The sequence below is a fragment of the Macrobrachium nipponense genome, chromosome 16, assembly GCF_015104395.2.
Source record: "Macrobrachium nipponense isolate FS-2020 chromosome 16, ASM1510439v2, whole genome shotgun sequence".
Classification (NCBI taxonomy): domain Eukaryota; kingdom Metazoa; phylum Arthropoda; class Malacostraca; order Decapoda; family Palaemonidae; genus Macrobrachium; species Macrobrachium nipponense.
In genome coordinates, this window is record NC_087209.1 from 78433715 (window position 1) to 78448850 (window position 15136).

Genomic DNA, 15136 nt, shown 5'->3' on the forward strand with positions numbered 1-15136 from the left:
GTATTGCTATATATACATACATCTATTATATATATTCATACATACATATATATTTCATACATATATATATAATTTTATATATAGATATTTTTATATACATTATATTTACATATATCTATATAATGCACTGTATATATGGACATACACACATGTACATATACCTATATACATATAAATATATATATATATATATATATATATATATATATATATATATATGATGTATGTATGTATATATATATATACTATATATATATATATATATATATATATACATATGAGAAGTATTACTTTTTTCTTTCTTATTTGTCCCAGATATATTTGCAGATAAGTTTGTAATAAGCATAACAGCATTTATGTATCAGTATATAACTCAATAAGTCATATAGGAAATAATTTTATAATATATTAACAGATTGATGTACATTAATCATATCACTGTCATATTCTGATAAGAGTCTTATATTTTACAATATTGTGTTTGAATGAGGAATTGTTTAAATGTAAAAAATATTGCAATTTGTATATGATAAATTTACATGAATGCGCCATGAAGAAATTGCTGCTGAAAATGGAGATGTGTTATAAAATTGTATATTTCTGAAAATAAATAGTAGAAATATGTCGAGAAATACAATATATTATATGCACACTTGTTGGCCGAGTACACATGTGATACGACGATGACGAGCTCAAAATATCGAGATACATAGATATTTAAGCTAATGATTTCATATATTTTGTAGAGGATGTACCAGTCCTTATTGTAGAAAATGGGTAATTTTAGTGGGAAGCTAAAGTATATTTCTCAATTTTCTCCTATCTGAATTTGGCAGTCATGTGACATTGAGCGAAAATTTGTCGCTCATAGATATCACGAGGCGATATCGCGATACATAGATACATATTTACACTGATATGATATTATTTGAGAGAAAGAGGCAGTTTTTATCGTATATAATGTGTATTCTAATAGGAGAGAAAAGGATTTTTCTCACTTCCACCAAAAAAAAGTCATGTAGACATTTTGGGACAATTTTTCGCTCAATGCCACTCACAAGCAGGTAGATGTGAACTAATATGTAAAATAACCCACCTAAATCTTTTTTTATTTTTTGCAGTAATACTTCAGGACATGTTTATTTAGACATTAAAGAGTTCAAATCCATCACTAACTAATTATCGATTATTTCTCGAAAGTCAGCCGCCTAGTCGAGCAGTCACTACAACAAGGCGTGATTCGACCTCCGGGCTACTCGAAACGCATGCAAGATTTTCCCAACGCGCAAAAGTTGTAAACAATAATTTCTTAACTTAATGTGGTCTTCGTAATTGATACTCATACTTAGTACTTCTCATACTAACAACAAGGATCAAATAAAAAAGGACGCAAATTAAACATGTTGATATATTCTAAGTTTTAAGTAGAAATGGAAAATAATTGAACAGAAACATAGTCTAAATTCAGTACACCAAAGAGATTGAAACGTGCTGAAATCTGCCATCAAATAGAGCCTGTACTGCTTAACATGCAAATTATTTATTTTTTCATATTTTCATTCTAATAAATAAATCATAGATAACCTATCCTAAAATTCCTGTAGTTTTAACTCAATGAAAAACGCCCTTTTCAGACCCTTTTAGGCTCTTCTACAGACCTTTCCTAGCCCCCAACAAGAAGAAGAAGAAGAGCAACAACAAAGTAGTTTGTAAGCTTAATATAATAATAAAAGTACTCTCTCTCTCTCTCTCTCTCTCTCTCTCTCTCTCTCTCTCTCTCTCCCCTTGCTTTCTCAGCAGATATGAAATCGACATAACATAATATGTAAATTAAGTATGCCTGTTCCCCCTTCTCTGTATGCCCGTCTGTCTTTGAGAAGATTAAGACGCTGGCACCTAAAGGAAGAGATTTCTATCTATCACAAATATTACTCACCTGAATTGAATTTGCTTTCCTTCCCCCTCTCCCTCTCGCTCTCTCTCTCTCTCTCTCTCTCTCTCTCTCTCATTCTTTGGGAAGACTGGAATAATATCTAGGAGCATTACAGTGACGTTGCTAACTTATGGGAACTCATAAAATCAGGCATTTCTATTGACACGATTATATGAGAAGCTGGGGGCGTTTATTATTCGTACGAATTATTTATCTATGTACATAATGGAAGACTGTGAGCAGACAGCCCCTCACACGGTAGAGAAAAAAAATGAGTAATTGATCCACATCAAAAATGTCGAAAACCAGTCACCAGAGCAATGTTGCTTTTTGCAGAGCGAATTTGGTCAATACTGACTAATGTTGTCTTAGATATCATTGTGTACCGGTTTCTTTATTTACATTCTATATGTGGAGTTTTCATTTTACTCTTTCATAAAACTCACCAATATTTATTTCAGAGGATAAGCTTCATTGCGGACAAAATTTACCTTCTGGATGTATAACTTCTATTTACGTTCTTTGAAAGAAAAGTATTATTTCAGATATTTCAGTTTCAGTGCGGACAAAATTTGCTTTCTGGATGTATAACTTCTATTTTCTACGTTCTTTGAAGGCAAAATATTTCTGGTGATTCAGTTTTATTGCGAGCAAAATTTACCTTCTGGATGTATAACTTCTATTTACGTTCTTTGAGGGAAAAATAGTATTTAGAAGCATTATTTCTCTTAATTCTTCTTCTCGTTTTTAGCACTATCCACATGGGTTTTAGAGAGGCTCTAAAATTCACTTTGACGCTTCAGGTCTTATCGTTTTAGTAATATCTATATATATGATATATATATATATATATAATAAATATATATATAATTTATATATATATATTATATAATATATATAGTAATAACATGGGAAATCCTTCCCCTTAACGCAGAATTAAACAATAAAATGTCGCAATTCCTACATCATGACCTTGAATTGGTTTGAGTCTCTCCTGTAAAGAAATACCAGACAAACATAAGGTTTGCTATAAGTTCTAGGTTACAACAACCGAAAATCGCTAATCAGAGGTCCCCGCTGGTTAGCGCCAGTAGTAAGTCACTGTCGCCTACCGATTGAAGGGCCGAAGATCATAAATTAGCACTCGGCGTTCAGGAAATCCGACACTAATATTGATGTTCTCTCAGCTCACATTAAACTGATTTTTAAAAGAAAGGTTTCGGAAACTGTCTGTCTCCCGCAATGTCAAGGAGAAATTTTAAAAATACAAGTCAAGGGAGAAATTTTAAATACAATTCTCCAGACATTTGGAGAGGCAATAAAAATCGTCAGCGTTTTTTGCAATCAATACTGAAGCACACGAAGACTAGGAAAATAAGTGCGAATATTGAGAAGATTGTTTAAACGAAAAGGTTAGTCTTTGTGATGAGAAAATCGGGGTTAGTTCAAGGAGTAAATAGGCAAGACAATTTTGGGCTGGTATCACTAAACTCTGCGAGTCAAGATTTCAACCAGCGGTAATGGCTTTTAAATATGCAATTGATTTTAGGCATTCAGTATTTAATATTTATAGGTAATGAATGGCTAGCTTGCTTATATTATCAACTAAGAAATTGAGGCTATTCATGTGTTACGTTCGATGGCAAGGAATGAGTGAAAATGAAGTTCTTTGATTTGGGGATAAATTATCCAGAGTAATCTGGTTGCAGCTTTCCAGTGATACCCACGTGCCACCATATTTTCTTTATCTTTTTTATTTTTTTGCTTTTGTGGGGAAGCTTCCGATCAATCTTTTTAGCCAACACAAAACACATGAATTTTCTTTTTACTTAGATATTAAACGAATAAAGGTGGACTACTAAAGGCATCAAACACAAATGGATTCACCTATTTTCAGTCCGCACTCGTCTCGGGTTCCCCGTACCCAACCTCCAAAAATATGTGATGCATGCTTCTAGGTATTTGGTATTCAGCAAAAGGAGCTGAATACGGAACGGCAGATGCGATACATATTTGGGATACAATGATGCTTTCGTTATAAAGATCCGCCCATTATGAATATAGTTAACGCTCTATTAATCAACATTTATGTGTTATTTCCTTTGAAGTTTTCCGTGATCTAAAAAATCCGATTTCACTGCTTGGAAGACCAGTACTACAAATGGCCAAGGACTTCAAAGACGAGATATGAAATGTCTTTGAAAGAAACGTGTTTTAAAACTGAATTGGCATCTATTTTAAAAAAACTTTTGATATTATGATGCGACTACACAAAACAGAGATTTTACTTATTTTCATTCTGTGTTTTAGTACAGCTAATGAATGAATAGCTTTCTTCTTGTTAGGCTACGTTCATTTAATCTTTCTACGACAACAACAGTTATATTACTGGCATATGACTGCTCTAACCGTTGACATTAATTGACATCGGCCAATGATAACAGCTTTAGATACTTCCTATGAGGTATGCCATTACTTTTTTGGTATCTACCAATCTATAATAACATGCAACAATATCTAGATTCATCACAGATGTTAAAGTCAATTAGTAGATATACTTAGATATTCACTGAATCATGATTACCTACGAAAATCACGTAGACTGTGGACCATTCCAGCCACAAACTGCTTTAAATCAAGTTCACTAAATCTGCTTTCTTGAAAATAACGTTCTCAATCAAATCTAGATATTTGACACAAAGATAGATGAAGCCATCTGAGGAAAAGCGAAAAAGAAAACTCCGGTAACATAAAGAATAATTGTGATGATATTGATCTTCATCAGTAACTATGCAAGCACTACGAAAGCATGAGAAACTATTCCCATAACAACAAGATGAGATTTTTGTTTGTCAAATATGAATGTATCCGCCTTAAAATAAACCCACTTGCCATGTAATCAACTGCTGGGAATTTGCGATAGAGATTGGTAGTAGAAGGGTAATGTCCTTTAATAATAGCTATTTTGTAAATATTGCTGAAAATTTATATATCCTTGTCCCTCAGCAGGGGACTATAAAAGACATTCAGAGTGCAGATGGATTATATCGTGAAATACGTATACCAGCACAAGAGTTTTCCTGTTGCAAGAAATCTATAAAGGGTGATCAAGCCAGTCATGCATCATAAGCAACTTATGTTTAACACTTCTTCGGGTTGACTTACCTCGCTTTTGTAATGCAATGTTCTTCGACCATCTTTCTCTCTCACGAATTCTCAACAGTTGATTATACGGTCAAGGATTTATTCATGGGCAGATATGTATTCATATCAGACAAATAAAGATCACATTGCATTGCCATGAGGTTTGTTCCTCGTAAATTTTTCATCCGCAGGAGCGGCGCGGAAGGTAATCAGCATTTGTTTAATGAATGGCTAGGTTAGTCTAGGCCTATAGAATAATAATATCAGGGCGAGAGGATTTTGGTGGTATATATCTCCTCTGTAGTTACGGCAATACTGTCATTTCTCCTTTAACTGTTGTTCTAGATTACAGCCATAATACTTTTCTTCTTGAATTTTACTTTTTATCTATCCCTCTTTTTTTATTATTATTTTTTCTCTTTTGATAAGTGGTATAGCTTCTCGCTGTATTTCCTTTTACTTCCTCTTGCTTCTTCCTAATGAACTCCATATTGTTTGGAAGCTTGAATTTCAAGTCAATGGCCCTTGAATAACAATGATTTATAATAACAGCAGCAATAATAATAATAATAATAATAATAATAATAATAATAATAATAATAATAATAATAATAATAATAATAATATATCTATAAATTCAGTGTCATGCACAGAGACGATCATCCGATGTTATGATGCTTATATATAATTGTATTTTCTCCATAATTTCAGCAGGATGGCGACACATATTAAAAAAAACAAGAAAATAAAGAAATAAAGCGTTCGTGCATGCGTCTTCCCTTGGTTGAAAGGGGTGTTGTATAGTTATTCCAAGACATTTTCCTTGTAGAGAAAGCTTTACAATCTCCGCTGATGCGGCCACAGTTTTAATGAGACGTTTACGACAGTACCTCTCCTAAAAATAATAATAATAATAATAATAATAATAATAATAATAATAATAATAATAATAATAATATAACAATCATACTTCAATTCCTTTTTAAGTTTTATATTTGCACCAATTGTACATTGAAATTCAAATGTAACAATTTCTCTGAAGGTACTTTTTTTTTAAATAATTTTTTTGCCCTAAACGCAGTCACGCCAATTATATTCTCATTTTCTAGTATACACTACATTTTGTTCGGGCTAAATGCGCATGCGTTCATACACATCAATATGCAGTTACTGACAGTTATTATCAATGTCGTTTTCTTCAGTTTCCAATGAACGCTTAACCTCAGTACGGAACCGTACTGTCGTGCTAAGCATATTCTGTGTGACCAGCGATTTGCATCTCGAAAGGGAAGACTTCCGCAGTGCGCAGGTCTGTCGAGATAACCGGCTCCCAACCGGTTCCCAAAAAGCTGCAACGGGGGAACCAGGGAAGCTCAATCTGATACGACGACTAGTACTAGATGCAAGAGCCGAGTTTCTCGTATTTTAGGAATCGACAGCTCAGACGGTCTGCGCGATGGCAGCCTATCGCTCGCTGTCACGTTTTCTGACTCCTCTTTATTATCTTCTCGTTTTTCTTCCGATGAGTCGTTGTTTGATGAGCAACGAGTCACAACCGGATACAGAGGCGTCTCTCACTGTTCTGGAGGAGGTGATGGCCAGTTCCCTTGCAGGTAGGAAACTCGTATTGTACATCGACCAGACGATTGACAATCAGCTGATACAGCGACTCCTGCTTGCGTTAGTCAATCACAGCATAACTAACGTTATTGTTAATCTGAGCTCTAACGGGACGATCTGGTGCGACCAGCAGACTTCGAAAATCCTTCGGGGATCTGCTTTTATTCACGTCGTCCTGTTCCAGACAGAACCGACTCCATTTTTCCGATCGTTATCATTGCGATGGAGCCCCGAATATCTTCTCCTTTACAGCCTCCTGCGAGATCCGTTCCATGTCCTGATGGACGACATTTTCAAGAGAGTAGAGAAGCTTTCCCTCGTGACGGCGCTGGAGCCAAAGTCAGACACTTTCGATTACATGATGGGGGTCTACACACTGATGCCCTTCCATAGGGAGGAGCAGCTGCGCCTCGTCAAAGTTTTACATCCTGATACGGCTACCGTCGCACTAGAGGACATCTTCGTTGACCGCTTTGAATCCTTCGAAGGATACGAATTCCATCTGGGGACGTGGTTCGACGATTTCCCCTACCTGTACCAGTCCAAGACCAAACCGGAGGGCGTTGGCGACGGGGTAGAGGTCGAAATGCTGGACGCGATCGCGCAGGTTCTGAACTACAGCTACACCCTGACGCCCAAACCGCCGGACCTCAAGTGGGGAGCTTTCAAAAATGGCTCCTGGACCGGGATGTTGGGGATGGTGCACAGGGGCGACAAGAACTTCACCGTCAACTACTTCGTGATCACGAGAGAGAGGGTCAGCGCCTTCGATGCCAGCGTCTCCTACTGGATGGAAGGGTTCGGGATGTCCATGAGGTCACCGCCCCCGTTGCCGAAATGGAGGGGTTTGTATTACCCTTTTATGCCGAACGTCTGGTTAAGCGTCGTCTGCACAACGGCTTTTATCGTTGTTCTCATGGCTGCACAAGTAAGTTCTTCTTGCCTGTTTGGTTGGTTTAGCAGTACGGGTTAGGTTTAAGCTAAATTGAGCTAAATGGAAAGTATTAGACATTATATTAGCTCACTTGTAAAAAAGAAATATTCTTCTTGATTAGTCGTCGTGGTCACCTTTGACAATTGAAGTAAAAGAAGATCCTTTTCTTGCCAAAGAAAATCTTTGCTTTCGGTCCAATTTCGTAAACATTTAAAAACATTCAGCAAGAATGTGAGGGCAAAGTTGCCATGCATGCAATGAAAGAGAATGGGCTGAGTTTGGTGCAAAATGTAGTGTGGAGGAGCGACATGTGATGGTACCAATATGTTTTTTTTTTTCTTTTATCCTTGTTGCATTCCAAACGTGAAGAACACGGGGCAAAGTACAGATTCGCTTTCTGCAAGGAATGAAAACCGCTTGTTCAAGAGTAAGAGTGAGAGATCTGGTTTTTAGTTTTATGTAAAAGTTAAACTATTGAGGTTGCTTTGTCAGTTCGTCAGCACTTTTTCTGTCCGCCACGACATGAATTCCACCTCTTCTTAGTACTATACACCTACTACTATTGCTTTAGTAATTCAATAATCATTACCTTCATCAAAACCATAATTATTTCATGCATGGAGAAGTTTAAGTTCTTTGTCGGTATAAAATTATGATATACGAGTCATTGTCTCTGCGGTGTGTTTCAGTTCAGCGTACCATAATGACACACTCGCCTCTTTTCGGTAATGCAGTTCTCAGAAAGAACAAAAGTACACAGACCCAACCATATGAGGAATCTGCGACTGACGAACGCTGAACAATTACTTTGTTTATTCCAGAGAGAAAACAAAAGAGTTGATTTATTGAGAGACTGGCGGAGTTTATTGGTACTTCTTCTGGCATTATGAGTTGCTTTCAAGAGAACGCAGACCACTTAGTGTTACTTTTAAACTTTGGGGAGGGGCAAGTTGGAGGGTTTGGCGAAGAGGGTGGGGAGGTGGGGGGGGGGGGGACGATGTACGGGAATTTTGCAGGCAAGAAAACCACGTCTGAGTTTTCAGTTAAAAGGATAACTTAAATAAAAAGTCTGCGAATTTAGAGAGCACCGACATCCGACAAGGAGTTGAGGAAGATCAATTAATATGTGGTATAACCGAGTCTTTCATTCCACTTTAATAAGGTTTTTTTTGAGGAAAAAAAAATGATCTTAAAGTTAGTAGTTTTAAATGGAATTTTAAGATATAATATATATATAATATATAAATATTATTAATAATAATTATTTAATATATTGTATGTATATGCTAATATTATTTTTTAATATTTATATTATTTATTTATTTTATAGAAAATAAGATTTTAAAATTACAGAAGAAACGATAAAATTCTTTAAGAACATATTAACTTTAGAACTTTTTTTTTTTCAAAAAACACAGTGATGAAGACTCCCGGTGGTTATGCCTTATTAATATATATTATATATATATTATATTATATATTATTTTATAATATATTAATATATAATATATATAATATTATAATACGTATATATATAGTATATATATATATATACTATATATATATTGTATATATATAATATATATATAATAGTAATTTATTATTAGTATTCCATATATTATATATTATAATATAGTTCGTTCGGTACGGAACGAGGGATTTCGCGATTCGGCTTAACCAAGCCGGTGGTCCGAAAGTTCGAATCTCAGCTCGGCCAACACGGAACCCAGAGAGATTGATATTAGCTCATGGTCTGGTAAAACTAGATATACTTAGCTTATATACATATCTATATAAGGATAATATTATATATATCATATATATATAGTATTAGAATTAGGTGGAAACTGCTTTATCTGAAATAATAGTTTTGATGAAATTTGTAGTTAAATTAATGTTTGATTTTAAGCGCTGAATGGCCATAGTTGGTCAGCGCTTGGCAATTATAGGCTTAAGATCTATAAAGCAATCTTCATCACCGTTGCTTTCGAAAACGTCTGATGAAGGAAATTCCAATCTATTAACGTTCCTTAACACGTTTCTCTGTACAGTTATTTTTATCCAAAATAGTTGCTGGGTATTAGAGCGCATCTTATATTTGTAGAGAGTATTGTTTTTAGCTTTTCTTTAACACGATAAATAACCATGACACTATATGACCTAAATTATCAGAATCAAGTGTTACTCTTATCTCCTTATCTTTCTACAGTCTCGCCATCTATCTTTTAGTTTTACTTTCGTGTCATTTACAAGGATGAGCTGCCCACTCACAATTCTTGACGCATGATACGTTTCCTTGACAATCGACAGCAATAACAGATGCTAATATTCGTGATCCAATAGCATACCGTTACTCTTGTCAATATTAATCTTGACGCTGCAGAACAATTTGAACCACAATATCAGATTGCTTGCGTGTGTGACTCTATTACATTCATTTCCCATTAACATAGCGCTGTAATAGCAGTCCATTAGTCCGATGCATGTAAATTTATTATGCATCGCTTTCAAAATAAACAAGGCCATGTTTTTTGTTTGTATATATATTTCCTTTTCATTGCTCCTCATGGGAGATTTCTTTGATTCAGCTTTCGCTTTGAAACAATGAGTTTTCAGGCGTTAATTTGTATCTTTAATCCTATTTTGTAATTTTGAAGAAATTACAATTGAGAGTTCATAGCCTTGACGTTCTTAGCCTCTCCTGTCAATAAAGAGCAAACAATGAACTTGAATCATCGAAATGTTGACTTTCTTTTACTGTTGTTGACAAAAGGAATAAAGATTCTATTCGTTAATTTCCTTGCTTCCCAGAAACGTACGCGAACGATCCAGTTTGAACTGAATTGAAAATAGAATTTAGGCCAAAGGCCAAGCACTAGGACCTTATAAGGTCAGTTCAGTGCTGAAACGGAGACCGGCAGTATAAAGTCTGACAGGTGTAACAGAGGGAAAACCTCGCAGTTGCACTATGAATCAAGTGTTAGGAGAGGGTGGAAAGCAAGATGGAAGAAGGAGAATAAGAAACGAGGTACAGTGAAAGAAACGAAAGGGGTTGCACCGGGAACGCCCCAGTTAGAGAGTCGAACAAAGGGAACGCAATGAATTCATCCCTCTAAGAATAGCAGGTGGAAAATTGTAACTTTGCGTACCTGACGTGTTCCCTATGCATTCAGGGGCGTAAAATGAAAGTCTTGTTTAACAGCCACCTTCCGATAAATATCTTTACTGCTGTGGGCATCTGCGTGTTTCCTACGCAACGCTGGCATATTACCTGGGGCACTTGATTTAACTGCTGACGCTTGTCAGCATCGTCATCTTCGATTTTAAAGCCCCTGAATTTAAATTAAAGTACCAGCGGGTAGGTGAGTAGGGTGCATATATATATATATATATATATATATATATATATATATATATATATATATGTTTGTGTGTGTTTGTGTGTGTGTATATGTGTGCGCGTGTTTTGGGGTGTATGCATATGTGTTTGTCTGTGTGTATGTACTTGTATTAATGGATATATATATATATATATATATATATATATACATATATATATATGTATGTATATATATACATATATATATACATATATATATATGTATATATAATATATATATATAGATATACATATATAGATATATAATATATATATATTATAAGAATATTACAACAAATACTGAAGCACACACAGGCACACACACACATATATATATATAATAATATATATATATATATATATATCTATATATAATATATATAATTTATATATATATATGTGCGTATATTTACGGGTATCTATCTGTTTCATATTCAACTTAATACAATTATCAGTTGTTGCCATTAAAACTAAACAGTCGAGCTCTTTTTGTCGAACCGCGCCTATCTTTCGGACGAAACCACATTGGCAGTACCATGTAAAGTAAAAGAAAAATAGATAAAAAAAGTAACCTAATATCTGTTTTCATGTTATACTTTTTGATATCCAATAAATCTCTCCATTCCTTTCGTTCTCTTCAGTTATGATCAATATTTCATAATAGTTAACGTATTGAAATTAGCCCCATTTCCAGTTCCTGGCAGTCTTGTATCCCAGAGGCTATGATAATATTTTTCTAAACATGAACGAGGTCTCTCTGCTTTCATCCAGGACAGCCTGCAACCGCAGCCTTTCTTGAAGACCTTCGGCCGCACCTGGATATACCTCGTTCGACTGAACTTCAACCAAGGGCTGCCGACGCTGCCGGAGTCTCTGTGGCAGAGGGTCTTCGTCGGGTTCTGGTGCATCTACTGCTTCATCATCACCATATCCTACACGGCGAACCTCATCGCCTTCCTTACAATCCCCGTTTCCCCAAGAGGATCCAGACGGTGCAGCAGCTGGCCGAGAGCGACTATGGGTAACTATCTGCAGTTTTACTATAGTAGATTCACATCAACAGTGCGTCTGGCGTCTAGGCCCGTCCCTTACGACGCTCCTGATAGGCTGTTGATAAGCCAATCATAGGGCTGGAAGCTCTCGGTCTCTCGTGGGAGTTCACCACTGATCCTGAGGGATACTTTTGAATGACGTATCGCTCAGGAGTGGTTAAACTTACATCCTGTCTATGTGAACTCTCTCGAGAGACTGAGAGCTTCCTGCCCTGTGATTGGCTTATCAGAAGCCAACCAGGAGCGTCGTAAGGTACTGGCTTAGACATCAGATGCACGATTGATGTGAATCTATCTACTATAGCTTGGTTCTTCATTAGATTAGATTATTCGGGTCATCGACGTTTCGGCCGTAAGTCATTTAGGTCGTCAACACCCAGTTTCAGGTTCGGCAACTCCTAGCTTACGTGCAAGATGGGCGCGGTGTTTAGTACCAGCCCCTCGGGGATGTACGCGTAAAACATAAGACAATGGCGGCATATATCATAACAACGACTTACGTTGTTTAAGCCGTGAGACGTTTCGGCCGTTTGCCAGTTTGGAAGTTACGGCCTTTAAATGACTTACGTCTGAAACGCCCAGAACCGGGTTATTCCGGTCATTGGAGATGTATTATTTAGCTTTCGAAATGGAAACCTGTTTCTTGTGGATGCAATAATTACTGGATGGTATCCTTCATGTTAATGTGAAGGCAAATTTAGAAATGACTCGAGTGAGTAAATTCGCCAAGGAAATCGGATTTTACAGATAAGTTTTGATAACGTTGTCTAAAGCTAGAGGTGTAAAAACAATGCAAAAATGGGTGAGATTTTTAGCATTTCTAAGACATTGCGGGGTAGCAATTTTGACTGACTTGAGCTATGAATATCATGTGATTATTTCAGTTCTCGGCGCTCAGATGAAACTCGAGTGTTTTTATATTGTTAAGCATATAGGCCCTCTCCACAACCCTTACGTACCAATTTGATTATATTAGCAAACAATAACGAAATATTCTAACACAGAAATGGGTCATGAGTTTTTCTCGGGATGTAATGGAGTCCGTGGAAATGAAATGATATTTTGGCAAAAATCACGATTTGACAGAGAGTTGATACTTTGAAATACTGCTTTTAGATTAACAAGACGACCACATTGAGAGTTTATTTATTTTTAATTTTTTTAAAAATCTTTCATTTGACTTCTTTTTTAATATTTTTTCTTTATCGCGGCACTTGTTACAAGGCGTTGTAATTAGCAGTTGTTAGCCAGCATATGATTCAGATCATGGACAACAGCAATGCTTTTCTTTCCAGATATCTTTTCGTGTTCCTAAGAACAGTATATTTCCCTAAATTGCAAATATCAATCATATGAAGCCAAAAGAGTATTAAAGGATTGAGTGATTTTGGATTACCAGGCAATGTGACTTGCATTACAACATTAAGTAAAAGAATAGCGTTCGTAAGACTACTGATGTGAATCTACTATAGTATAGCACTCATTCGCTTTTTATTTTTTTTTTAATAACACTGACTTCCTTGTTGAGGCAGTGCTATGTTATCAGCTTCAACAACCAGCGCTTCCCAGGTGCACATAACTCTTAACTTCCAAAAGTTACATTTAGTAAACAACTTGGGTCTTCTTCAATCAATGTTGTCATCAGAGTCTGGGGCACTCGCCTGTCCTCTCTAGTTCTAATATTGACTCTGGTCCGTAATCTAGAATGATAATGTGATGTTACAGCCGTCATGACCAGCATGATTGACATTAATCTAAGACATCCTGATTTACACTTCCGATATCTATGATATTCATGATTCAGTTATTTAGGACTAGGTAAGATTATGCGTGTGTTCTATGTGAATGCATTGCTATTAAATATATAGACACACTACGTATTTATACATACTATATATATATATATATATATATATATATATATATTTATATATATATATATATATATATATTATTTGTATATAAAAACAAAAACGTAATTCAGTTATAGTATATATATATATATATATATATATATATATATATATATATATATATATGTGTGTGTCTATATATTTAATAGCAATGCATTCACATAGAACACACGCATAATCTGACTCATTAAAAGCAATAGAATCATAAGACCTAATCCTAAATAACTGAATCATGAAAATCAAAGATATCGGAAGTGTAAATCAGAATGTCTTAGATTAATGTCAATCATGCTGGTCATAACTGCTGTAACATCACGTTATCATTCTAGATTACGGACCAGAGTCTATATTAGAACTAGAGAGGCCAGGCGAGTGCCCCAGACTCTGATGACAACATTGATTGAAGAAGACCCAAGTTGTTTACTAAATGTAACTTTTGGAAGTTAAGAGCTATACTATAGTAGATTCACATCAACCGTGCATTTGATGCCTAGGCCCGTCCCTGACGATACTCCTGATTGGCTGTTGATAAGCCAATCTCAGGGCTGGAAACTCTCAGTCTCTCTCTCGAGAGAGTTCACATAGGTAGGATTTATGTTGCACCTCTCTTGAGGTATACGTCTGAAAGATGTATCCCTCAGGAGCGATGGAACATACATCCTGCCTATGTGAGCTCTCGAGAGAGACTGAGAGTTTCCAGCCCTGAGATTGGTTTATCAACAGCCAATCAGGAGCGTCGTAAGGGACGGGTCTAGACATCAAATGCATGGTTGATGTGAATCTACTATAGTAAAACTGTTGATAGTTCAATATCTCTGCTCCCAATACAACTTTATCAAGAGAGAGAGCGTTTGGGAACTAGGTGTGAGTTATATCTTAGTTTCACCAGACCACTGAGCTAATGAACAGCTCTCCTAAGGCTGGCCCGATGTATTAGGTATTTTTTCGTGGCTAGGAATCAATTGGTTACATAGCAACGGGACCTACAGCTTATTGTGGGGTTCGAACGACATTATATCGAAAAATGAATTTCTAATTGCCAGAAATAAATTCCTCTGACTCCACGTCGGCGGAACGGGGAATCGAACTTGCGGCTACCGTATCGGTAGGCGAGCACGCAACCCACTCGTCCATCGAGGAACTTTGGGAACCAGGAATATG

The 15136-nt window shown here is 36.0% G+C and overlaps 1 protein-coding gene across 1 annotated transcript in view; it reads left to right on the plus strand.

Moving 5' to 3' along the window:
* The first annotated feature begins 6469 nt into the window (after window positions 1–6469).
* The window catches only part of LOC135195476 (ionotropic receptor 21a-like), a 20779-nt gene continuing 12112 nt past the window's right edge, over window positions 6470–15136 (plus strand). The window contains 3 exon segments of the mRNA XM_064221695.1: window positions 6470–7625; window positions 11782–11977; window positions 11980–12031. Of these exon segments, the coding sequence (XP_064077765.1) occupies window positions 6534–7625; window positions 11782–11977; window positions 11980–12031 (1340 nt within the window). The 5' untranslated portion in view covers window positions 6470–6533.